Here is a 27,105-nt window from a genome sequence, read left to right as displayed (position 1 = left end):
AGAACCACTCGTCATGTAAGAACTTTGTGTAGGGTGAGTATGTGACAAGTGCTTGTAACTCACTAACCCTTCTAGCCGATGTAATGGCTATGAGGAAGATAGTCTTCCATGTGAGAAATTTGAGATCACAGGAATTCATGGGTTCGAAAGGAGAATACATGAGTCTTGTTAAGACCAGATTCAGGTCCCATTCTGTGACTGGTGGCCGAATTGATGGCTTAAGTTGAGTTAAACCTCTCATAAACCTGCTGACGAGAGATTATAAGGATATTGGTGCATCTCCTATCTTGTTATGGTAAGCTGAGATTGCACTTAAATGGACTCTTACAGATGAAGTCTACTTATACCGTCTTTCAGACTCTGGTCTCCAATCTAGTAGAGAAGTTGTGGGGCAGGTGAAAGGATCAATATTGTTTTGCCTGCACCAGAAGGTAAACCTTTCCCATTTCGAAGAATAGTTCTTTCGTGTTGAAGGTTTACGTGAAGCTATAAGCACTTGAGATACAACCACTCAATCTCTCAACCAGTGTAAGATCAAGCTTTCAACATCCATGCTGTCAGGGATAGGGATTGAAGGTTGGGATGGCGTAACTGACCCTGATCCTGAGTTATGAGAGTGGGAGCTACTCCCAGATGAATTGGATCCCTGACTGAGAGGTCTAGAAGTGTGGGAAACCATACTTGTCGAGGCCAATATGGGGCTATGAGTATCATGGTCCCTTTGTCCTGTTGTAGCTTCACTAGAGTCTTTGTTATGAGTGGTATCGGAGGATACGCATATAGAAGGCCTGAGTTCCAAGGGCAAGCAAAGGCGTCCTTGGCTGGCTGGTTTTTCTGTTTGTGTAGAGAACAGAATTTTTCCACTTTGTGATTCAGATGTGACGCAAAGAGGTCTATTGTTGGAAGCCCCCAACATTGAAATATCCTGGTCACTACTGAGGGATCCAGGGACCATTTGTGTGGTTGGAACTGACGACTGAGTCGATCTGCCACTACGTTGTGAATGCCTGCCAGATAAGTGGCTCAGAGAAACATTGAGTGGTTCAGGGCCCAGCCCCATATCTGTGCAGCTTCTTGACAAAGGAGATACGAGCCCGTACCTCCCTGTTTGTTGATGTATCATATGGCAACTGTGTTGTCTGTTTGGATGAGAACAGTCTTGTGTGAAAGGCAGTCCTTGAACACATGCAGTGCATAACGTATAGCTCGAAGTTCCAGGAAATTGATTTGAAATGTTGCTTTGAGTTTTGTCCAAGTACCTTGGGTTTGGAGATTGTTTATGTGAGCTCCCCAACCCAAGGTGGATGCATCTGTAGTTAAAGTTATCTGTGGGACTGGTTGTTGGAAGGGTAGGCCCTTGCGCAATTTGTCCTTGTTCGCCCACCATAGTAGAGAGGAACGTAGCTGGTGGGTTACTTGAATTGGAGAATGCAGTGGTTGAATGGCTTGGATCCATTGTGTTCGCAGAGTCCATTGGGTTACCACTCATGGCTAGCCTTGCCATAGGATGACACGAACTGTGGAGGCCATGTGGCCTAGTAAGGTTAGAAACTGATGAGCTGTTGCTTGTTTCTTTGAGTGAATCGAGTTTGCCAGTAGGGAAAGTGTTTCTGCTCGATCCTGTGATAGAAAGGCTTTTGAAAGGATGGTGTTCAATACTGCTCCGATGAATTGAAGCAGGTGAGATGGAGTAAGATGGGACTTTTGAAAATTGATGAGAAAGCCCATGGAGTGAAGTAGAGTAATTGTTCGACTGAGAGAAGCCAGAGCTCCTTGTTGAGATTGACTTTTGATGTCGTCTAAGTAGGGAAAGACATGGACACTTTCCTTGTGCAAGTGTGCTGCTATTACTGCCAGACATTTGGTGAATACTCTGGGAGCAGAGGCAAGTCCGAATGGTAGTACTCTGTACTGAAAATGTTGATGCCCCACCATGAAGTGCAGGTACTTGCGATGAGGAGGGAATATTGGAATGTGAGCGTAAGCGTCTTGAAGATCCAGAAAACAAAGCCAATCTCCTGTTTGAAGAAGTGGAAGCATGGTGCCTAGAGACACCATCCTGAATTTTTCTCTCTTTAGAAATTTGTTGAGATTTCTGAGGTCTAGGATTGGACGTAGGCCTCCGGTTTTCTTTGGAATGAGGAAATAACGGGAATAGAATCCTCTGCCCTGCTGAGTCAGGGGCACTGGTTCTACAGCCCTGGCTTTCAGAAGGGTGGATAATTCTACTTGCAATTGAATTATGTGATTGTCTCTGAGATAGAGGGGTCTCGGAGGAGAATCTGTTGGAATTGAGAGGAAATTTAGTTTGTAACCTCGAGAGACTATGGACAGTACCCATTGGTCTGTTATGTTTGTCCAGTGGTTGTAAAAGTATGATATCCGGCCTCCTACTGGTAGATCTGCTCGAGGGTTGGGGAGATGGATTTGTTCTCTGGTTGTAGCCTCAAAACCCCGCAGTAGGCCCGGTCTGAGGCGGGGGCTGAGGCAGAGCGGTTCTTGTCTGCCTGGACTGAGAACTTTGTTGCGGCCTAGTAGACCTGCCTCTCAATGTTGGAGGGTAGTAGCGTCTCTGTCGATAGAATGGACATCTGGGTTCAAGTCGTGTAGGACGGCGAGATGTCTGTGGAGCAGGTTCCTGTGGAACTAGGGATAGTTGTCGCAGGGTTTCTGAATGCTCTTTCAGTTGTGCCACAGTGTCTTGGACCTTTGAACCGAATAGGTTGTCCCCAGCACATGGCAAATCGACCAATTTATCTTGGACTTCAGGTCTAAGATCAGAGGCCTTAAGCCATGCCCAACGCCTAGCCACAATCCCTGAAGCTGCTGTTCTGGAAGCTGTTTCGAAGCTATCATAAGCAGTTCTGACTTCATGCTTCCCAGCTTCAAGTCCTTTAAGGATGATTGTCTGGGCTGCTTCCTGATATTGCTGCGGCAAAGATGTAGTGAAGTCTTGCATTTGTTTCCAGAGATTCCTCTGGTACTGAGTCATGTAGAGTTGGGTAGGAGGAAATTCTGGTGTTTAGGATAGCTCCTTGGTATATCTTCCTACCCAGGGAGTCCAAAAATCTATGATATTTCCCTGGGGGGGGGGTTCGAAGAATGTGGACGTATTCTCAGACTTCTTTTGCGCAGACTCCACTACTACTGAGTTATGAGGGAGCTGCGATTTCTGATATCCAGGAACAGACTGTACCAGATGCGTAGTGTCCATTCGTTTATTTACAGCAGGTACAGAACATGGGTGTTCCCAGAGTCGATGTTGTAGATCTAGGAGGACCTCGAATAGGTATAGCTAATACCTGCTTTGGAGGGTCAACAAATTGGAGTACCTCAATGTCTGGTGTCCTCTTCTGCAACCAATTTGAAGGGTATGGTATCTGCCATATTCTGAATGAAGCTGGTAAAGGATAAATCCTCTGGTGGAGACTTTTTCCTTTGATCTGGAGGAGAGGGCTCCAACATGAAATCCTCAGATGATGTATCTGTATGAGTATCATCCCAAATGTCATCTGGATCACCCCGGTATGGAGATAGCAGGGAGGATCTCGTTGGATGATGGAGCCCCGAAGGTCCTGGTAGCGGATCAGAGGGTATGTCTGCAGAAGTGTCCTCTGATGGTTTTGGAGGAAGGGCGTCGACCACTTTTTCCAACCTGTTCATAAGAAGTTGAAAAAATGCCATTTCTGGTCGTTCCGGGTCCCCAGTTGGCATCGGCTGCATAGGGGTTGGCATCTGTGATGGCATCGATGGTTGCCCCAGCGGATGCTTCAAAAATTTTGAAGGTATTGGCGTCGATGGAACCATCTGAATCGGTGCGAAGATTGGTGTCGATGGAGGGATTAGCTTCGATGCGGACACAGTCTTCGGTGCAGTCACCGGCATCGGTATGGTTACCGGCATAGGCACCAGAGTAAGGTGTTGTTCCTTGAGTGCCTGAAGGACCGCTTGTCTGATAAAATCAGACAATTCTGGCGTTACAACTGGTGAGGGCAGAGCAGTTGTAAGCGGTGGCGGTTGAGCTGGCATATCATCCACAGAGCCCTGTGGAGGTGCAGCAATCGGCGTCTCTGGTTAAACAGGCCCAGGAGTTGAAGGAACGGGTGTTTCCTGGGTCTGTGGCCACTTTGCGCTCGATTCCCCTGGGGAGAGAGGTGATTCCGATGCCAATGGACGTTGGTGTCAATGTTGATGCTTTGAATTGTGTTCGCCGACTGATTTAACCGAAGCTATCAAAGACGTCGGCGGCGACGGATGGGTCCCCCGATCCTTCCAGGCGGCGCTTTTTAAACAGTACACGCTTGGAGGCCCCTGCTGGAGACGATTTCGTCGAAGTCGAGGGAGATGGTAGAAGTTGCAGATGGAACAGATGCTCCATCTTTTCCTGGCGGGACTTCCTCCCCTTCACCCTCTGCACATTTTGGACAGGAATTGACATCGTGTTTCTCACCCAGGCACATCACATACTCGAGGTGTGGGACCGTAATAGACATTGTATGATTACAAAGGGGACATTTTTTAAAATCCTGTAGCCATTTTGTCTCGACAGCTGTAGATGGCAAAAGAGAAATCTTGAGAGAAAAATTAGTTTTACTCGAGGAGTAAAATGAGACACAGATTTTACTCACCAGCCAGTGGAAAACAGAGAGAGATCCCATGTGGGAGAATTTTGAGAAAAATATGACTTGTCACACAAATTTTGTGAGAGAACTCACAAAGGCTCCTAACCCGCAATGCCTACAGCAGCACGGAAAAACGAAGACTGAAGAGAGACCCCTGTGGCAGAGAATATCATGGCATGCTAGGCATGCTCAGTGGCCTCACAGGGCCAGTCAAAAGTTTCTAGAAACTTTGACAGAAAGTTTTCCCGCACTAGGGCTCCGTCAATGACGTCACCCATATGCGAGGACTAGCATCCTGCTTGTCCGGGGATAAAAAGGAAATCAAGTAAGTAGGAATTTCTCCTTTCTTAGCATTCAGCTTGGTACATCCCACTGGTGAGGATCCACCTAAGCTACTCCCAAACAGGATGGAAGGCTGCCCGTGGTCCAATTAATACCACATGTATGAAGGCTGTGTCCTCCTGGGTCTGCACAAGCAGGCTGTAATGCCTGGAAAAGATATGTAAGGAGGACCATATAGTAGCTCAGCAAATTTCGACTGGAAACAGCAATCTAATCTCTGCCCCATGACACTGCCTAAGCCCTAGTGGAATGAGCCCTAAACTTACTAGGCATCCACATACGCGGTTGTGACTGCCACTTTAATCCAGTTGGCTATTGTAGCCCACGACACCAGCTCACCATGTTTACTCCCACCATGAAGTATAAACATCTGGTCCCATCTACTTGAAGGGTTCAGAAACCTCTAAATACTTCAAGATATGGCTCTTGACATCCAAGGACAGTAACAGGTGATATTCATCCACATCTCTCTCCCTGTCTAGAGTTGGCAGGGAAATTGACTGATTCAAGTGAAAATCTGACACCATCTTTGGAAAAAAGGATGGGACAGTACATAGAAATATAGAAATGATGGAAGAAAAGGACCAAATGGTCCATCCAATCTACTCAGTAAGCAGTATCCTGGGATGTACCTCATCTGGCCCCATGGACTTGTCTACATTCAGTTTTACAGAAGAGTATGTATGGTAAGAGCTAGGAAAAGGAATTGTGTCTAGCCCATTTCCTTCTACGGCATTGTCAACCAGCAACGGTCCATCTCCAGGGTCTTTTTTAATGAACACTGAACTGAAGAATTTAATATTTCTGACATTTCCTTGTCTGTCTTGACACACTGGCTCCTCATTACTTTTCAATTTCACTATACTACTTTCGGCTTTCTTTCTCTCTCTTATATATCTGAAAAAATGTCTTGTTATCTCTCTCTCTTTGGCAATCCTTTCTTCCGCTTGATCTTTTGCTTTTCTGATTGCTTTCTTCATCTCCCTCAGTTTCACCAGGTACTGTTCCCTGTGTTCCTTTTTTGGGGATCTTTTATACTTCCTGAACACTATTTTGCAGCCACTTCCTTTGAGAACAAAACTGTTTTTTTCCCTTGTACTTTTACTTTTCTTACATATAGATTTGTTGCTTTTGCAATAGCTTCTTTTAGTTTAGCCCACTGTTCCACCTCTCCCAGTCTTCTTTTTTTCCTCCAGATACATCCCCCATTTTGTCAAAGTCCATATTTTTGAAATTCAAAACTCGAGTGACTTCATGCAACTTCTTTGGATCTTATTCATATCATCAAACCATATCACTTGTACTCAGTTGAACACTAGTCTGGACATTAGAGACATTATCTTCATTTGTGAGCACTAGGTCAAGTATCACACACTCCCTCGTGGGTTCTATTACCATTTGCTTGAGCATAGCCTCTTAAAGGGCATCTATCATCTCGCTACTTCTTGTAGATTCTGCAGAAGGGATGCTCCAGTCCATCTCTGGCAGATTAAAATTTCCAACGAGCAACACTTCCCCCTTTCTTCCCCATTTTTTCTATGTCTTCGATCAGATCTCTGTCCAGCTCGTCTGTCTGAATTGGAGACCTGTAGACAACACTGATGTAAATAGGTTTTTTTTGTTTTGTTGTTGTTGTTTTTTTTTTTTTTTTTAAGAACAGCCCATAATGCTTCTTCCCTACCACAGGTCCCTTGCATTTCAATTGATTGGGTATTGCTTCTGACAAAGCGTTACTCCTCCCCCTTCCCTGTTCTCTCTGTCCTTCCTTAAGTTATAGGCTGGGATGACCATAGCCCAGTTATGTGACTCCATGAACCATGTTTCTGTAGCCGCAACAATGTCCAGATCTGCTTCCACTATTAGAGTCTGCAGGTCTGGGATTTTATTACCCAGACTACAAGCATTTGTGCTCATAGCTTTCCAGCTTCTCTTCTACAGTATGCAACTGTATAGTTCCTGGAGTTGCTTGCAGAAACTGTTCCCAGCAAGACAAGGCCAGTAGTTTAGAGACTCTATGCACAGAAACACCATTTTCAAGATAAGTAACCTCAAGGAAAGGCTACTCAGCGGTTGAAATGTGGGACCCACCAGAAGATTCGAAACCAGATTAAGACTCCAAAAGGGCACAAGCAACCGCAGGGAGGGATAAAGCTGCTTCACCCTTTTAAAAAACGGGCCACATCTAGATGAGCTAACAAATGTCCACCATCCACATGACCTCAGAAAAAGGCAAGAGCCGCCACTTGTACCTTCAATGAATTAGGGGCCAACCCTTTACTCAATCCATCCTGCAAAAATTCCAAAATGAGCACAATCTTAACTGAATGAGTATGAACCCCTTGATCCTCATACCAAGCCCACATTTAGGCTAAGCAAGTGGAGAAATTTCTTGCTCGTAGCAAGGTGGCAGTCGCCGCAGTGGAATATCCACGCTTCAGCAACCTAGCTCTCTCAAGGACCAAACAGTAAGACAATCTTGTCTGATCTGCCGTAGCAAATCCCTGTGAACCGGTAAATGGATAGAAGAGTCCACCAGGCCCCTTTGCAAATCTGCATACAATGGCCTCTGGGGCCAATCTGGTATTACCAGAAGCACAAGCACGAGTGACTCTCTATCCTCCAAATTACTCTGTCCAACATGAGCCATGGGAGAAATGCATACAAGGAGCTTACCCTCTGGCCATTCCTGCACGAAGGCATTGATGCCCAAAAAGACTTTGGATCTCTCCTGCGTCTGAAGAGGTGAGGAACTTTCGCATTGTGAGATATTACCAGTAGGTGTAGCAACAGAAGGCCCTAGCAGTCCACTATGAGCTGGACCACCATCTGACAATTCCCATTCTCCTGGGACAAGACTATCTGCTAAGAAAACTGGCTCTTCCATGATCTTTTCCTGCAAAGTGGGAGGCTGAGATCTCTTGAAGCAGCACTTCCATCCATCCGTGAGTTGGGCTATTTCCTGCGACACTTGCTAGCTTTGTTCCTCCTTGGCGATGACAATGGCTTACATAGAACATTATCCAAACCACTCAACCCTGCAATCAGTAGACAAATCATTTCATTTATTAAAATTTATTAATCGTTTAACACAACAGGATTGTGATCTAGGCGATTTACAACAGAACATCCATAAAATGTCAAAAACAAACAATATCATCACATACAATAACGTAGACTCTGATACATCATAGAAATGCCAGCATTAGAAGTTCAGACCTTACATTAGGAGCATTGAAGGAGGACTTTTTTTTTTATTTTATTTTAGAGAAATCCTAAATTTCTTCAGATTTTCCTGCATATGGACCTCAAAAGGTAAGATGTTCCAAGTAGAGGGAGCAGCTACAGAGAAAGCAGTTTCCCGTGTAGACGCGAGATGAGCATGATGGACGGAAGGCACATCCAGCAAACCACGTTGTGATGATCTTAATTGCAGAGTAGGATGGTAAATTCTGAGAAGGGCATACACCCAGGGAGGAGAGTCAGGACTGAGTAATTTATACACAGTCATTGAAATTTTGTATCTAATGCATTCTGAAATTGGTAGCCATTTTACGTGAAGTAGAACAGGTGTAATATGTTCAAATCGTTTAGTACTAGAAACTAGTCTAACAGCAGGGTTAAGTAGTAATTGTAACGGCTGCAGATTGGATTTAGGTAGGCCTAACAAAAGACTATTACAGTAGTCTAGATGTGCGAGCTATTATCTTTCCACTATAGTAAGAAAATCAGAATTGAACAACAAATGGCATAGACCTGATATCAGACAATTTGAAAAATCCAGATTTAACGGTGGCTTTAATCTGGGGTTTAAATGAAAGCGTGTCATCAAGAAGTATGCCTTTTAATAGGTTTGTTCAAATCGAAAGATGAATTATCCAGCCTAATGGTATCTGTATAAGGTGCAGAATGAGGACAATGTAAGAGTAAAAACTCTGTCTTTTTTGTGTTAAGAGAAAGCTTATTTTGATTAAGCCATTTTTTAATGGTTGTTAAGCATAGATGTAAGTGCTCAAGTGTTTCTAGCCAAGAAGAACCACCACCGCAGTTGTATGCTGATCTCCACTGGTAGGTGAAGCCATATTGCATAGTCTTGAGACCGTGGACTCCAATGAGCCAGAAGAGTATGCTGAAGAGGGCACACATGCGCCCTTGCCCACGGAACCTCCGTTAGGGGGTGCCTGCCCTCAACCTGAGCACCTGTAGATACCACCACACTGTCAGGTATACTGTTTCTCAATAGTCGCACCTGCACCATCAGCTTCTGAATGCAGCCCTCTGGCAGGAACACCCTGCCTTGCTCCATGTTGAACCGAACACAGAGATACTCCAGCGTCTGTGATGGCTGTAGATTGCTCTTGGCCAAGTTCACTCCCCAACCTAGTTCCTGTAGCAAGGACATCACCTTGCATGATACCTGAAGGCTCTCTTCCTGACTCTTGTCCCAAATCAACCAATCATCTAAGCTGAACTAGAATGCCAACCTCTCTCAAACCTGACACAACCACCACCATAACTTGGAAAAGGTTCTGGGTGCAGTGGCCAGCCCAAAAGGCAGCACTTAAAACTGATGTCACCCCAAAACAGCAAAATGCAGAAACTGTTTATGCTGCAGATGGATGGGAATATGCAGGTATGCCTCTGACAAATGCAGAGACGTCAGAAACTCCCAACTGTACTGCCATTATCACTGAACGTTAAGGTTTCCCTGCGAAAATGTGTTACCCTTGAGTGCCTTGAGATCTAGAATGGGGCAAAAGGAGCCCTCCTTCTTGGGCACAATGAAATACATGGAATATCGGCCCATATTTTGTGACATGGGTACTGGGACTACAGCCAACAGGCTGAGAAGCCTTGATAACGAATACTCCATTGCTTGCCTCTTCTGCAGAGAGACATCATGAAAACATCTTGAGGGACACTGAGAAACTCCAGAGATTAGCCATCTATCATCACCCTCCAGAACCCATTGGTCTAATGTGATTTCGACTCACTTCTGACAAAAAAAAAAAAAAAAAAAAAAGGACAGGCGACCCTCCCCCCCCCCCCACCCCACCCCCCCACCCTGTTCCTAGGGGTGGGTCAGCACACTTTCATTAAAAGGCTTGGAGGGGCACTACTATCTGAGCCTACGTCCCTTCTGGGCTGCCTGGGATGAAGGGACTGATACCTATCCAAAGGCAGAGTCCTCTGAGAAGCCACTCCTCTGTAGGGTCGAAAGCACCCGAAACCCCTAGCACGACCTCTCATGCTGAAAGAGCGCAATGTTTGATTCTTATCCTCCGACAACCAAGGAAACTAGGACTTCTTGGCCATTTTTTCCAGCTCACCCCAAACAAAAGTGATCCTTTAAAGGGCAATTTCATAAGATTAGACTTTGAAATCATATCAGCTGACCAGTTTCTGAGCCATAGCTGATGCCTAGCCGCTATTACCAAAGCCACCTCTCTGGCTGAAGTGCGTACCAGATCGCAGCCTACAGCTGCCAAAAAGGCAGCTGCTGGTTCCATCACTGCCCTGGAATTCACACCAGATTCATCGGTTTCCTGAGAAAGAAGTAAACAAAGCGAGCCACCGGGGAGCAATAAGAAGCTAACTGCAACTTCATTGCCATCGCTTCAAAGGCTTGCCTCAATTCTTCTATCTTGTGCATCCTTCAATGCTGCTCCCCCTTCTACGGAGATAGTCAGCTTGGTGATGGCACACAAAAGCATCCACTTTCGGAAAGTGCAATTGCTCTATCACAGCCGGATCCAAGGGGGGTACAGCCCTTCCAAGGATCGTCCCCCTTTAAAATTAGATTTCAGAGTGCCCCATTCAAGATCAATCAATTCTTGAATAGATTCCATAATAGGGAAGAAACAAGAGGCTTTATGCAAAGAAATCAAAATGTAGAGATTACTTACCTGATAATCTCGTTTTCCTTAGTGTAGCAGATGGACTCAAAACAAATGGGTATAGTGTGCTCGTGCTAGCAGTTGGAGACTGATCTGACGTCAGCACGGGTACATATACCCCACAGGAAGTGCTGCAAATCAGTAATCTTCCTTGCAAAAGCTGTAGCTGACCGATCAATTAAATGAACAGGATTACCCTGACCGATTGATAGTAGCTGGAGACCGCCAGTGATCACAACCGGAAGGCGTCGACACCCGGCAGGGTGGATGGCCTATTATAAGAAAACATGGCTTACCGTGAGTCGGTGAATCCCCATGTATGCCGGCAGCCGGGCGGGATGCTGAGTCCATCTGCATACACTAAGGAAAACGAGATTATCAGGTAAGTAATCTCTACATTTCCTAGCGTGTAGCAGATGGACTCAAAACAAGTGGGATGTACAAAAGCTACTCCCGGACTGGGTGGGAGGCTGCCCGAGGACCGTTTAGGATTGCCCTCGCAAATGCTGTGTCCTTCCTGGCCTGGACGTCCAGACGGTAGAATCTGGAGAAGGTATGGAGGGAGGACTACGTCGCCGCTTTACATATCTCTGCAGGCGACAGCAGCTTAGCTTCTGCCCAAGAGGCCGATTGTGCTCTGGTAGAATGAGCCTTGACCTGTAGAGGCGGTGGTTTTCCCGCCTCCACGTAGGCTGCCTTGATAACTTCTTTAATCCAGCGGGTGATGGTTGGCCGTGAGGCCGCTTCCCCTTGCTTCTTCCCGCTGTGCAGGACGAACAGGTGGTCCGTCTTTCGTACTGCTTCTGACATTTCCAGGTATCTGGACAGCAGTCTGCAGATGTTGAGATGGCGTAGCATTCGACCTTCCTCCGACTTCTTCAAACCTTCCGTGGTAGGCAAGGATATGGTTTGGTTGAGGTGAAAGTGTGAGACCACCTTGGGTAAAAAAGGATGGCACTGTGCGAAGATGGATAGCCTCTGGAGTGATTCTGAGAAATGGATCACGACAGGATAGTGCTTGTAGCTCTGAGATGCGGCGTGCGGAACACACAGCCAGCAAGAACACCATCTTCAAGGTTAACAAACGGAGGACAGGCCTCGAAGGGGCCTGAAGGCTGATCCCGCCAAAAATTCCAATACTAGGTTGAGATTCCACAAGGGCACTGGCCACTTCAGTGGCGGGCGAATGTGTTTGACTCCTTTCAGGAAACGTGAGACATCTGGGTGTTTGGCAATGGTGTTGCCTTTAGGAGGGGAAAATGGTGAGCCGGTTGGCGCAGGCCCTCTAACAGGGGGTTCATTTTAGGGCCCCCTGGGATATCCTGGCCCGGAATGGCCAGATCCGATAGGCATTGCGAGACCAGGCCTGAAAGATCCTCTTTCTGAAAGAAGCGCCTCATGGTCCGATATGGCTCTCTCTCAGAGGGAAGTTCACCCTCCTCGGGGGGCTCCTCACTGTCCTGGGAGCAATCCGAATCCCCATAAGCGGGGCTGTCGGGTGGTGAGTGGCTGCGCCTAGGTCTCGAGGGTCCAGGGACCGGATCAACTAGGACGGAAAGACCCATTCGAGGAACAGACTGCATCTGGACAAAGGCGTGAATCCCTTTGAATAATTCCACCCAGGAAAGCGAAGCCGGATCTGGCCGTAGGGGCACCAGGTCTCTCGGGTTCCCTGGTTGCTCGCCGTGGCCCGCTAAGTCCGGTGTGCTCCCTGAGGAACCGCTGGGCTGGGGCCGGTCCTGTCCTGGGACTCCCATGGCCTCCTCACATTGGGCACATAGTGAGTCTGCTTCCTCGCTCTGTGTGGCTCTGAGGTTGCATGCTGAGCAGAGGCTTAGAGCTTTCATGCCAGATTCTGGAGGTGCCGGCTTTGCGGCCGCATGGGCTCTCTTATGCTCCATTCGCCTGAAATTCGGTATCGCCCAATGATGTGTGCTTAACAAGTGCGCGTAACAACATGCGCCTATCCACGGGCGTCCACGTGCGCCTATCCACGGGCGTCCTATCAACGTGCGCCTATCCACAGGCGTCCTATCAACGTGCGCCTATCCACAGGCGTCCTATCAACGTGCGCCTAGCTTAGCGACGTGCGCTCATCGGCTTGAAGATGACTAGGCAGGCAAAAATGGCGACCTCCTTGGCGTGCTGCCTCGTAGGCAGGCCCAGCGCATCCACACTTCCTCGGAGACCAAGTAAAGATATATGCCTTACCTTGTTTTCGGCGCTTCCCGGCTGCAACCCGGCCGGTCTCCGGCTGCGGGGGAGAGTACCTTCAACCGCCGCGCATAAGGAAGTGCGCCCGCTACCTCTAGGCCGCTCCCGAACTCGTCTCGCTCGGGGGCCAAGTCCAAGCCGGGACAGAGGCTGCCTCCAGGCCGCTCCCGAACTCGTCTCGCTCGGGGGCCAAGCCGCGCCCGAGCTCTTCTCACTCGAGGGCTAGGTCCCTGCCGCGAACAGGCCACCGGACAGAGGCTCTTACCTCCGAGGGACCACGGAAGTCAGCTCGGGAAACTCAACTGGGTGAGTGACTGCCAGGTATCACCGCAGGAGTGCGGGGCTTGACTTCAAAAGGTTTCTTCTAGGAATTTAGTCGTTAAGAATTTGGAAACACGCTCAGCAAGCGAGAGATAGCTCCAAACTGCTTTGGAGACGGAAATTACTGATTTGCGGCACTTCCTGTGGGGGTATATGTACCCATGCTGACGTCAGATCCGTCTCCAACTGCTAGCACGAGCACACTATACCCATTTGTTTTGAGTCCATCTGCTACACGCTAGGAAATGGGATTTTTCTTTGGCTCAGATAAGGAATCAGCCCCCGGTACCCCCAGCATCTTCAATATCTGGGAAATCAGAGCTGGTAACTCATCTCATAATAGGCGCTTGAAAAAAAATTAGGCGCCTAATTCTCTATTCAGGTAGACACACAAACTGAGCGCTCACTCGTTCGATCACCATACATATGGAACTTGAGTGCCTCCCTAGGCACCCTTAAGCACACACTGTGCGTCCACCTAGGCGCCCCTACACGCACAACTGAGTGCCCAGGTAGATGCACAGCTAGACGCACAGTCAGCCTGGCACGAACCAACTTACCTGAAGAGGGCAGCCTTATGAATTGAAAAAAAAAAAACCATGCAAATGCTGCCATAGCTTACCACACGGTGAACAATGCAAGCCTGAGAGCAGGGCCTAGCCCAGAAGGCTGCTCAACCCAAGCTGCTTGAGTCCCCAAGATCCCCCAGAGGCAGGAATGGACATCAGATCGGCTCACCGAGCATAGAGACCAGAGGGGAGAGGAATTCCTAAAATTATCTCTTACATTTTTTTTTTTTAAATTACTCTTTATCTGAGCTCAGTCCATCCCGGCTGAGTACAGAGTGTCTCCAGCTGTGGGAGGAGAGGGCATAGAACTTCACTACCGCGCTATGCTTCCTGCACCCACTTGCCTTTCAGTTTAAGTTAAGCCCATGCTAGCAGAAACCAGCTACCAGACTAAGGCATTCATCGGAGGGAGAGATCCAAAGATATCACACCTCAGGAAACTCGACTGAGGGAAGGACTATAAGGCATCACACAGGAGAGCAGGGTAATAAACTTTTCTCCTTCTACAAAAAAACCCCAAAAAACAAAAAAAACCTTAATCCCCATTAGGGATATGCACATCCACCACATGCTGGAGGACTGAGAATACTGGTATGCAAATGTCAGTGCAGGGGTATATATATACCATGACAGCAGCTTTACTCCATTTCCGCTGGTAGAGGTGCATAACCCATTGGGGTAGATGCACCTATCTAAATGCTAAGAAATCTTAAAATAGTATTTTGTACAAGTTGAAACTAGGTTGTTTTTTTTAGCAGAGAGTTTTAGCAGGAATTCACAGTTGATTGACAGGATGGGAGGTCCCAACCCCACTCACCTTGTTTTTTGTGTTTGGTCCTGTCATCACACATGACTAAGTCCTGGTCAGATATAGATAGCTTCCGTTTCAGCAGGGCCCCCCTCTCTTGACCAGACAACAAAGGTTCAGAAGAAACCCTTTTTAAACCATCTTCTTTGGCATGTTTTTCAACCAAGTTCAGTTCCTGTATATACTCTGCTTGATCCAGATCTCTTATCACAGTTCGTTTACTAGCTTTTGGCACCTCAGAATTCTACAAAACAAAACAAATGTCTTACTTTAAAAAATTTGTAAAAACCACAAAGAAAAAAAAAAAAAAAAAAAAAAGATACAAAATGTCCTAACTGTGTAAGCTTTGAGAAGTAACTTCACCTTTCACTGCCTGAGGTACAAACTAAGACTGATGCAATAATCTGTGTGTTAAGAAGCTGTGGTCTGGATTTCGGCACACATTTAACACATTACTTTTTTTACTCCGATGCAGTAAGTTGATATGCTAATGTATTGGGAGTTTAAAAAAATAAATAAATAAAGCTCACAGTGGGAAAATGTGCATTCAACATAGGCTAAATGCACATTTTAACTCGTGCGGTAGGATAGGGGGCAGGAGGCTAAAAAGAGGCAGAGGTAAGGAGGGAGCCTTAGAGGTAGGGGAGGACTGCAGGAAGAAGCAAATGAAAGGAAGATGGAAAAGGGTCCCACTGTCAGCTTCTGCAACTTCCAAAGAGCTGGGAGAGGGGTTCCTGCTGGTGTCCTCTGCCGCTGAACAAAGGAGGGTGCGAGAAGAATGGATTATGGGTTTCTGAGAAACCCGGGAACATACAGCTGACAGAGGAAAAGCGAAAGGATTGGGCTACATGGAGGAGACGTGGTCTGAAGGGGATTCTGCTGGGTGCTGCTTGGGTGGAAATTGAAGCTTTATGGGGCACAGGAGGTGTGGTGACATTCTGACTTTTTCCTAGCGTTGTAAAGTTTACGCCATCTCTGACCAGGATTTAAAATTTCCAGCCCAGCTTTCTGCATTGGGAGGGATTAGCTAATGCCCTCATTTGCATTGGATTTCCATGTAAGGGTGCAATGATCAATGAGAAACTATTTACTTGGGTTATGCACCTCTACCAGCAGATAGAGACGGAGCAAAGCTGACATCACGGCATTTATACCAATGTACTGCCATCAGCCTGCCAGTATTCTCTGCAAAACCCAATTGTGGACAAACACTTGATTATAACTCAATAGACAACTACTCAAGCACTCAGTCAACAGGAAACACCAAGCTCAGCCAAAGTGTAGCATCACTAATCTGAAACTAACACTCTGGAACGCAGCCACTCAGGAGGATAATAGAACCACAAACCAGAAGCTAAGGGCAGTAAGGTGGATTAACCTGTCTTCACTAGAGAAAAGGAAGTCAGGTAAGTAGTAATTTCTCAATTCTCAGCATTCAGACAGGTTAATCCACGACCAGTGGGATGTACCAAAGCTACTCTCGAACAGGGCAGGAGGCTGCCTGCTGTCCATCCCACATCGCACGAACAGAGGCTGCGTCTTCCTGGGTCTGCACATCCAGCCAGTAATACCTGGAAAAAGTGTGTGTAAGGAGGAACATGTCGCAGCTTGACAAATCTTGATGGGAGACAATCTAATATCCACCCATGACACAACCTGAGCTCTAGTGGAAGGAGCCCTAACCTGTCTAGGCAACGGTAACTCAGTATCCACATAAGCAGCTGTGATAACCTCCTTAACCCAAATGGGCTAAGGTAACCTACAATGCCGACTCACCCTGTTTACCTCCACTGTGGAGAACAAAGAGGCGGTTAGCCTTCCTGAGAGGTTTTAATAACCTCCAATACCACATCAGATGCCTCTAAACTTCCAAGGTCTACAACAGACTATTCATCCACATCTCTCTTCCTGTCCAGCTTGGCAGGGAAATTGATTGGTTGAAATGAAGAGAGGCCATTTTCGGCAAAAAAGGATGGAACAGTCTGAAGCTGGACTGCCCCTGGAGTCACCCACAGGAATGGATCCTGGCAAGAAAGAGCCCACAGCTCAGACATGAAGCATGGAACCATTCACCACGAGAAACAGTCTTCAAGAATTTAACCTGAAGGAGAATCTACGCAGTGGCCGAAAAGTGGAAATCTGCCAAAATTCTAGACCCAGATTAAGGCTCCATGAGGGCACCAGCAACTGCAAGGGAGGATGAACAAGCCTCCCCCCCTACAAAACCAGGCCACATTTGTATGGGCTGACAAGGGTCTGCCATTCACCTGACCCTTGAAAACAGGCAAGAGCTGCCACCTGCACCTTCAAGAATTTATGGGCCAAGCCTTTACATGAACCATTCTGGGAGAATTCCAAAATGAGCAGGATCTTAACAAAGAAGCATGCCTCATTCCTCACACCAAGCCGAATGTAATTTAAAGAAGAAGTGGAAATCACAGCAGTGGAAAATTCATGCTTCAGCAACCAAGCCCTTTCAAGGACCATACCGAAGATCTACACGAAGAACAGGTCCAGTCATAGCAAGTCCCTGTAGACTGGTAAACAGGAAGAGAGTCCGCCAGGAGCCTCTGCAAATCTGCATACCATAGCCTCCTGGGCCAATCTGGAACTACCAATCCCGTACGTCCTTCAGTCTTCCAGATCACTGTCCAACATGGGGGAAGGGAAAAAGCATGCCGAATCTGGTCTTCTGGCCACCTCTGCTCAAGAGTGTCGATACCCAAGGACTTCAGATATCCAGTGACTGAAAAAGGGGAGGAATGTTTGCATTGTGCGATGTCACCAGCAAGTCTATAAACAGTAGGCCCCCAGTGGCCCACTATGAACTGAAACTGACAAGTCCCATTCTCCTAGATCCAGACTGTCTGCTGAAAAAAAAAATTGGCTCTTACATTGTCTTTTCCCGCAATGTGGGAGGCGGAGATTTCCTGAAGATGTACTTCCTATCCCAAGAGCTGGAGTATTTCCTGCAACAATTTGTCAAGATTCTGTTTGAAATCAGATAACTGGTTATCAAATATCGTAGTATCCAAGTTCCAGCTGGGCTGATACTTTTCCTGAAAATCCTGAGAGACCTGCTTGGTAGTCTCAATCAGAATCATTAGGTCTTGGGAGCATTTATTTAAAATCTTGTTCCAGTATTCTATGAATGATGAATTACCAGTAGACCAGAGAGGTTCTTTAAGTATCCATAAGCCTCTCGGAATGCAATGTTACTTTAAGGTATTCGGTTAGTGTGGCTGCATGGAGTTCTGCTCTAACCGCTCTCTTCTGTAAAGTTGTCAGCCCAATTCCAGTATACTATGACCTTCGAAAGGTACACAAGTTCCTTTTAATCCTCCTGGATGTCCCATTATCTCTAGTAAGGGCTCTGTATTAGAGCCATTATCCAAATTTGTGGACCACTTTTTAAAACTTGTGGTACCTTTGATTAGATCTATGTGCGGGACTTTAGCCACTTTATTGCATCCATAGAATCCCTGCATTTCCCACCAGATCGTGTCCTACTAGTGAGCTTAGGTACTGAAGCTCTCTATTCAAATATTCCCCAACACCAAGCCCTAGCCACAGTAAGACATGCCCTAGATCAACTGCCACCCCCTATCCGGGTTCCAACTGATTTTGCTTACTCTCACTTGTTTAGCTCTGACCAAGAATTACTTCAAATTTGACAATAGTTTTTCTTCAGACTAAAGGTACAGCAATGGGGGCCACAATGGCCCCTGAGACTGCTTGTCTGTACGTGGCCGAATTTGAGGGTTCTATTTACACATCAGCATTCTGGCCTTTGATTGTGACATGGCAGAGATTCATAGCCAGATTAAAAAAAAAGAAGATCTAGGTACTAAAATCCAGCTATGTATGTTCATTGATTGGCTCAATGTCTAAAACCTAATTTAAAATTCACTATCAGTGATTTCCCAATATCCTTTTTGGATGTTCTGATCATTATGCAGGATAAGAAATTGGTGACTCCATATAAAAAAAAAAAAAAAAAAAAAGCATGGACAAACACCTTCCTATCATATGACAGCCACCAGCCACACTCTTTTCATGACAGTATATCTATAGGACAGTTCTTCCATCTTAGATGTACATGTTCTTTCCGCCAGAATTTCATGGTTCAAGCCAAATCTGTAAACAGCAATTCTATAAAAAAGGATACCCCCGGAGCAGCATATAAACGTGCTCTCTATGTTAATAGGGACTTGATTCATCAACAACCAAAGGAACCTTTGTCAGGTCTCACATGTGTACTCACGTTTTCATCACTGGCTGGTCAAATCTGCAAATCCATACATTCCCATTAGTCAGTGCTTACGCCTCTTAATTGTTGTGAAGATTTACCACATTCTGCCTTTTATTGTGGCCGGAATTCAAGAGATATACTTGTATCCTTTGATTTCAACACAGAGGATAATTCACCCCAGATTTCTACCTGTCATCAACTTTGTCGTAAATGCCATGCACATGATCTATCACAACTCTTACTACTTTTGAACACCATATAAACACTGCAGTTTTCACCTAAATGTAATTCAACATGGGTGGCATATTTCATTCAATACCCTTGTGATCTACTGTTTATGAGGAAGACATACCGCTGTTTGAAAACCTTCATTTTTGAAAACCATAGTGCCATCCAGCGACATAGAATCCACCCCCCCTTACTACACATTGGCACGAATCATTTGATCGCAGATCTGTGCTTTTGCGCCATTAATGTGGTTCCTCCTGGACCCCGGGGTGGGGATAGGGATCGTATGCTCATACAGAAAGAACAAAAATGGATTTTCAAATTACATTCACTACATCCAGCAGGACTTAATTGAGAAACTGAATGGTTTGCATTTATGTAGATCCATGCAATGGATGATTTTCTACAACAGGGATTTTGGTTTTAATTGGCTAGCCTAAGCAATGTGTCTATGGGCTCCATTGTTTGAACTCCTTGCTATCCCTGATGTCTAAGAAGGTCTATGGTATCCTTGTTAGGTATTAGTTCACTGCATTCTGTTTATTTCTAATGTGACTTTACATTCTGCTCTATAGTGGGTCTATGTAATTCTACAATGCAAGGGAAATGTTTGAAATGCTTATGATGGGCTCCCAAGTCAATTGATTCTTTGTGTCGTTTTTTTAATTCCCTGACTTTATTCTATTTCTCTCTCTAGTATCTAAGCTGCTCTTAGAAAGGGATCGATTCACCTATTCCTATTGGCTACCCCTAGTCACGCGATTTTTCACACAGTTTTTGGAGGATTAAAGGAATTTCATTCTGGAGCTGTTTTGTATATCACTGTGCTATGTATATCACCAGGCTATAAGCTTCTGCACGGTATTCTAGGTATGTATCTTTTTGTTTTGTATTATATTCAAAGCTTCTTAAATTTGCACTGTTTATATAATTTGTGTTTTTCTCTGTACTTTTAGAATAAGATTTGTCTTTTTGTTTCATTTACAGTGAGGTCCCTCCCCAAGAAGCTGACTGGTGAAACATGGCCATGTCAGGGGACTTTAATGCTTAAAGGGGGACACTAAGGTGAATTCTATAACCAATACAGTGATCTCAGCATGAAACTGTTACTTTGAACTTGACATTTGTAAATCTCATGACTGTACCAGATCATCAAAAAAAAAAAAAAAAAATAGTACTTTTGGATTTAAATTATTTCCTCACATTTCTTTGTTTACATTTGCACTTTGGCATGAGGCTTCTCTACTTTTGCTATTACTATCCCAAAAAAATAGAACATCTAAAACCAATAATATTACTTATCTTATTTGTGCAAACGACAGTCACATTGTACTCATAAGTTACTCATGCATTCAGACATTGGCCAATGGTTCGGAGAACTTCCATTGCCTTTTTCAAGGGTTACATATTCTCCAACATTTAACCAATTCTCATCTTGTCATGAACACTAAAAACTTTGTAAAAATACAAAACATTTTGAAGAGGAAGGCTGCTCAGGAACCATTAAGAGGGACTGAACTGCCACATTCTGTTCTTTGATTTGGGTGATAGTTTCTCTGGAGCCAAATTTGAATGAATTGTCTTTTGCCTTTTTCAGTGTGGACTCGATGACAATGGACTGATGAGGTAATTGGATGATGCCAAATCCCGGTGACCGTTCTATACTTCAGATCTAGCCTCCTGGCCATAGGAACACCACATTCTCATCTAAAAGATTTGGAATATCATGGACTGGAAGAGCCACTCATTCTGATGAGGTATCCCCTATTTGGAGGAAACCAAAGAGACTTCTGGCTTGGGGGGGGGGGGGCGATCTTTATCCTTGTGCACAGAAGTGCCAAGTATCTTTCCCATTTTTCCCCACAAACTTTGAATAGGCAAGGTTCTCTGGGGGCTCCGAATGGTAAGGAGGATTTGGAAATAGGTCAAAGGTATACCCTATAGAACTTTCTTCTGAACCTAAAGGCATGGGCTCACTAATCTAGGACCTCAATGACCAGGGACAGGTTAGGACTTTGCTACTCCTAGGCACCTGTGGTGCTTTTAACCTCCATCTCCTGTAAGGATCTGGTACAGGGCAACAAAAACCGCTCTCTGCTGAATGAGATTCAGTAGCTCTGGAAGGCAGCAAATCTTAGCCAGCCTGCAGCCCCTAAATGCTTACCACCCTAGGCACAGGTACAATGGGTGCCTATTGACAAATCCAGGACTGCCAATGATGAAGAAGACAAAATATAGGTTCTCCAGGTTGTCCCTAAGAGGAAACACTTCGGTTAACCACTTTTAACAGACTTGACTCCACTGCAAATCGAATGGGATAATGAAGAACCCCATAGGAAGGGTTCTGATGATGTGTTTGCCCTATTAGGCAAAACTGGGACTGATCGGAGGGATCACCACAGCAATGCTGGAGAGGAAAGACTGGATAGTTCCATCTGTCTCCTTAGTTAAAAGGAATAAAGAAACTTCTTACCAGACTTGCAATCTGGGCGCGTTACTGATGTGTCCACTGACCTGATATAGATGGTAGGACAGCCTCTTCAGAGACAAGAATAGGTTCTTGTGCTTCAGTAGATAGTTAATTGGAGGAGAGTGGTACTATGGACATACTGGCTCTGGAGTTTCCAACAGGAAGTTCTCAGACAGTAATCTTGAAGGAGTGAGGGCTCTTGCAATTGGAGGGGACAAATGCAACAAATCTCCTTCTGCATTTAAGCGAGGGTGATCGGCATATAGCTGTGTAGGTAATGCAGCAGGAAGACTCCAGTCCAGGAGCCTTGTGCTTTGATGGAGTCCAATGCCTGGAAGCTGTGGAAGAATATAGCTTTGAGAGATTCAAGGGGCCTCCCTTGAGCTGCATTGACCAAGCCAGTGTGGAACAGGAATGTTTCGTCGAGGCAAGCGCTAACTGCAGTGGGTTTATTAGTCTGAAAAGGGCACCAATTCTGTGTATTCTTGTACTATGCATTGATGGATCATGCAGTAGTGAAACTGCTGCACTGCAGGAATGGTATGTTGATGCATTGAGATGAGAAGGAGTGCAGGTCCCATGCCCCAAGGGATTTGATGCATCGTGCATGCAGACATGCCTTGTACAGATGGTGTACCATGCTTATAGGATTTGTGTTTCTTCGACACAGGCTCCGACAGCCCCAGAGAGCAATTCCACTTCTTTCTAGATGCAGGGCGGATTGTACTACTCAACCCTGCACCTCAGCCTGGGCTGAGAGGGGAGTTTGAGGAGCTCCTGCTTAACTTTTCCTGGCAAGGCAGAAGAGGATCTCCTGTGACTCTGAAGAGATTTATGAAGCTCTGCAATCCTAGACAGCCTGAACACTGAATACAGGGACATCCATCCACAGGCATATGAGTTTGGCTGATCTTGGTCAGGTTCTAAAGCATCAACAACATAGCTTGTGCCCATCCGTAAGGGACATTACACCTTGCCACAAAATTCAAGTCTTCAATCCACTTGTAAGCTGCTTTTTGCCAGACATGTAGAAGAGAAAGTCCTTTTGGGGTTTTTTTTTCTGTTAGCATTGAAAAGTACTGTTGTGGGTGGTGTAGAGGCAGCAACACAACTAAAAAAGGTAAACATTTAAGAAATTTATTAAAAAATAGAGGATTTAAAGATTTCAAAGCAAAAAATATCTGGAGATACAGAGTACACATCCATGCTTGGGGATGAACAAAAATGACAGAGGTGGCTCATAATGCAATGCCCATGAAGGAACTCCTGCACATGCTCAGTGGATCTAAAAGCTCTAAGCAGCTAGGAGCAACAAGACTGTTCGGTGCCATAAGATGACACCCACGTCATGGCTAATTCAGTCTGCTTATTGACAGAAAACATACATGTATACTTTCATAAAAAACAGGTAGATAATGTATGTTTTCTTCCATTGGAAATATTTGTATGCACTGAAAAATATGCACAGAATTTCAGAGCAGAACTACACTATTGTTCCCACTACATAGTTTATAAAATAGTAGCATAAAAATTTCTGCACATCCACTTACGCATGTAAATGCTCTACTGTTGCTAGGTTTGGAAGGCTCAGATTTTTAAGTCCTCTAAGAACAAGGAAATACCTGCAGTACCTGAATGTAACTAACCTTGTGCTACCAATGAAAAGGCATGAGCCAAATCTAAATATAACACTGTAAGATTTTGATCTTAGATTTAGATTACTTGCCTTTACAAATCCTTCAGAATAAAGCTAAGCCAATGATGATAGTTTAAGATTTTTTGGTGCAACAGCAATAGTCATAATGGCATCCAATGCATCCAGCCAAATGATTATCATTCCCATTGAATGGGGCAATAAAAAATCAGTTACAAGTAATAAAGATCACGTTTCCTTAACGAGTTTGTGTTTAAAAGTTAAAATTTACATCTTGGAGGAAAAATTAAATTGCTACTATACAGGTGTTAGAAGGGATGGACGACTGTCTAAGGCGTGCTGATTCACCTTGTCCAGGGACAGGATTCTAGTGCATGCCACAGGTGCAAGCAGCTACAGTACCCTATGTGACTGCATCATAAACAGGGACCTCGGCTGGTTAAGTTATCTGAGGGGGAGCGGCCTCCATGGATTGTCAGTTAGCCCAGAAACTGGTCTACTAAAATACTTCCATTTCTCTGGGGATTCCAGCAATTAAACAGTAATTTATAATGAAAATGACAAGACCCAGTTAGCAAAGGTCTCAAATCCCTCTCACAACCAGCTGTCCATGGAAAGAGCAAGGTCCAAATTCAAAGGAGCTTGTCCACTTTAGCTGACAGATAAATCCCAAGGTTTTAAAGTTTCCTGTCTGCTTAACTGCCCCCAAGTTATCCATGCAAGTCATAAGTCAGACAAGTTGGGGAGGTCCTGGGCAGAGCAAAGTTAACCAGATAATGGCAGTATTCAACATCAAGTTATAGAAGTCACCCAGATAAGTTTTAGGACTGCCTTAGAGCAATTCTAAAGTTAGATTCAAATTATTGGTACACCTACCTAACTGGCTATATTCAGCATAGTTGGTTAAAGAAAAAGAAACCCTCTGGACAGCAAGCCTGCTCCCCCAAAATAAGTATTAAAAAAAAAAAAAAGGAGCATAGCAGGGCACAGTGTTTTATCACTGTATTTAATTTAATTAATACTCTCTTAAGACCTTTCTTCTTCCAGCTGAATCAGCTTCCAAGTTCATGATCCTTGTTTTAATGTAACTTTTTACTTTTCTACTTCCTTACTTTTTTGCTTCCTCTGATTATAAAAAGTTGTTCCTCTGGTTATATGTATCTATCCCCTGTTCGATGTAAACCGACCTGATATGGTATTCTTCCTTGAAGGTCGGTATAGAAAAATGTTAAATAAATAAATCTATCCCAGCCTCCCCTCTCACAACCCCCCAAAAAGAATTAAGTTGCACGGTCCTTGGCCTATGCCCTCTCACCTGAAAATGGAGAATTCCACATGTTCTCCAGGTCCCCTCCTACCCCGTATCACAACTGCAACATGTACCTCCCCCCAAAATCCACCTGAAACAATACAAATGTACTGTACTTCAAGCAGCCTTTGGGGTTTCCCCAAAGGGACAGAGCTGACAGATGGAGCCCGGCATCGAAATCTGATTTAAAAAAAAAAAACATTTCTAGAAAATTTGTTGTACTACAACACATCTATGCAGGGACCCCTTTAATTTATAATTTAGCTTAGACTTGGAGAAAACCTTTAACGGGAGGTGGGAGGTGTTTTTTGAGGACAGCAAGATGACAGTCTCACAAAACCCAGTTACAGGTAAGCAGCTCTTTCTCCAAGGACAAGCAGGATAGCAGTCCTCACATGGGGAATCCCTAGCTACAGGCTGCCCAGAACAAAAAAAAAAAGAGAAAAGCAAGTTTGCGTACCGTAAACTGTTTTCCATAGATAGCAGGGTGAATAAGCCATGCTGTTTGGGTGACGTCAACTGTGCTCTCGTGGACTTCTCCCAGAAAGCAAAGCTTCAAATGCTGCTGCATCTGCACAGTTCTTCCTATGCATAGCACACGTCAGTCTCCTCAGAGCTATTGAAAAGCTAAATGGCAGTGACGTGACTGGGAAGGTTAGAGCAGACATGTCCAGGGAGGAGGGAGGGTGTGCATAGCTAATTCATCCTGCTATCTACAGAAAACACTGTTTACGGTAAGCAAACTTGCTTTTTTCCCGTTGATAAGCAGGCTGAATTAGCCATACTGTTTGAGAGTCTCAAGCGCCAGTAAAAAGAAAAAAAAAAAAAAAAAAAGTTACTGAGGCAGTGGGTGGGGGGGATATTTAGAATTAGATATGCATCCCAATGTTGTCTTGGCCACGCTGGAGCAATGAGGATCATTCAAGACTTGTATTGAAGGAACTTTTGAACTGTCCTGGAGATCAAAGGGTATTGGAGGGAAAGCATACAGAAGACCTGTTGACCAAGATAGAAGAAAGGCATCCTGATGCTTCCTAGGTGGCTGGGCGTATTGAGCAATAATCCCTGACTTTCCGATTGTCATCTATTGCGAAAAGGTCCAAACATGGGAGACCCCATTTCTGGAACAGTTTGTCTGCTATCAACTGATTCAGGGATCACCCATGGAAGTGAAACACTCCGCTTAAACAATTCACTAACGTGTTTGCTATCCCGGGCAAATATGTCACACGCAGGGTCACAGAGTTTTTCTCTGTCCATTCCCACATCCAGACTGCCTCCCAGCAAAGGAGCCAGAAGTCCAATCCTCCTTATTTACATAGAACATGGCCATCTGATTGGCTGTGTGGATCCTTAAGCTATGGCCCCCTGAGCAGGTGAACAAAAGATTTTAGAGCATATTTCATTGCTCTGAGTTCTAGGAGGCTGATTTGGTAGGACTATTCCGTCAGAGTTCAGAGACCCAGAGTCCTGTATTGTAGAAGGTGCACACCTCAACCTTAGGTGGATATGCCTGTGGTGAGAGAGTGTGTGGATCAGCTCTCACAGGGGTGACCCTCCCCAGTCAGTACATCCGGTTGCAGCCACCACTGAATGTCCCTGCGCATGGAGTTCAAGAGTGTTATCCTTTTTATCATAGGGTCGAGATACTGGGTCCATTGAGATTTTAGTGCTCATTGTAGTCTGATATGCAGGTGGGTGTGAGATACTACACGAATGGCCGAGGCCAGATGTCAGAGAAGCACAAGTAGATGGTGCACTGGATGTCCTGTCTGGGAAGTAATTCTGTGCAAGACTGAATTTTCTGTATTTTGTCGCGTTTGAGGAAGGCTCAAGATTGAACTGAGTCTACCTGTGCTCCTATGAACTGAATTACCTGGGTCAGTTTGAGTACCAATTTCTCATAGTTTGTGAGGCATCCCAGAGACTCGAGGCATTTGATGGTTGTTTCCAGGTGGTTCTGTAACAAAATCTGGTCCGGGGAGACTATTAACCAGTCATCCAGATCAGGAAAAATCTTGACTCCTTAACACCTTAGATGAGCCACTGCCACAGTCAAACACTTGGTGAAAACCCTCAGAGCTGAGGAAAGGCCAAAAGGGGAGAACTTTGTACTGGTAGTGAGTTGAGGCAACCTGGAAGCAGAGGACTGCCAACAGGAGGGGTGTATTGTATATGCATGTAAGCATCCTTTAGATCCAGAGAGCACATCCCGTCATTCTGTTGAATGAATGGAAGGACTAGTTTTGAGTGAAGTAATTTTGAACTTTTCCTTCCAGATGTGCTTGTTGAGAGGACATAGGTCCAGAATGAGGCAAAGTCCCCCTGACCTCTTTGGGATGAGGAAGTATGGGGAATAGTAGCCAATGCTGATCTGGTGTTTTGGTACTGCTCAGATGGCTTTTTGTTCGAGTAGCGTTTG

General features: G+C 45.2%; 1 protein-coding gene across 2 annotated transcripts in view; it reads right to left on the bottom strand.

Annotated features, from left to right (window-relative positions):
- LONRF1 (LON peptidase N-terminal domain and ring finger 1) overlaps positions 1-27,105 on the bottom strand; it is a 150,776-nt gene that overhangs the window by 85,991 nt on the left and 37,680 nt on the right. For both annotated transcript variants that reach the window (XM_029587204.1, XM_029587202.1), the window contains one exon: positions 14,780-15,014. In XM_029587204.1, the coding sequence (XP_029443064.1) occupies positions 14,780-15,014 (235 nt within the window). The remainder of the gene's footprint in view (positions 1-14,779; positions 15,015-27,105) is intronic.

Source organism: Rhinatrema bivittatum, chromosome 1 (genome assembly GCF_901001135.1).
Source record: "Rhinatrema bivittatum chromosome 1, aRhiBiv1.1, whole genome shotgun sequence".
Taxonomy (NCBI): domain Eukaryota; kingdom Metazoa; phylum Chordata; class Amphibia; order Gymnophiona; family Rhinatrematidae; genus Rhinatrema; species Rhinatrema bivittatum.
This window is presented reverse-complemented; position numbering and strand designations above follow the sequence as displayed.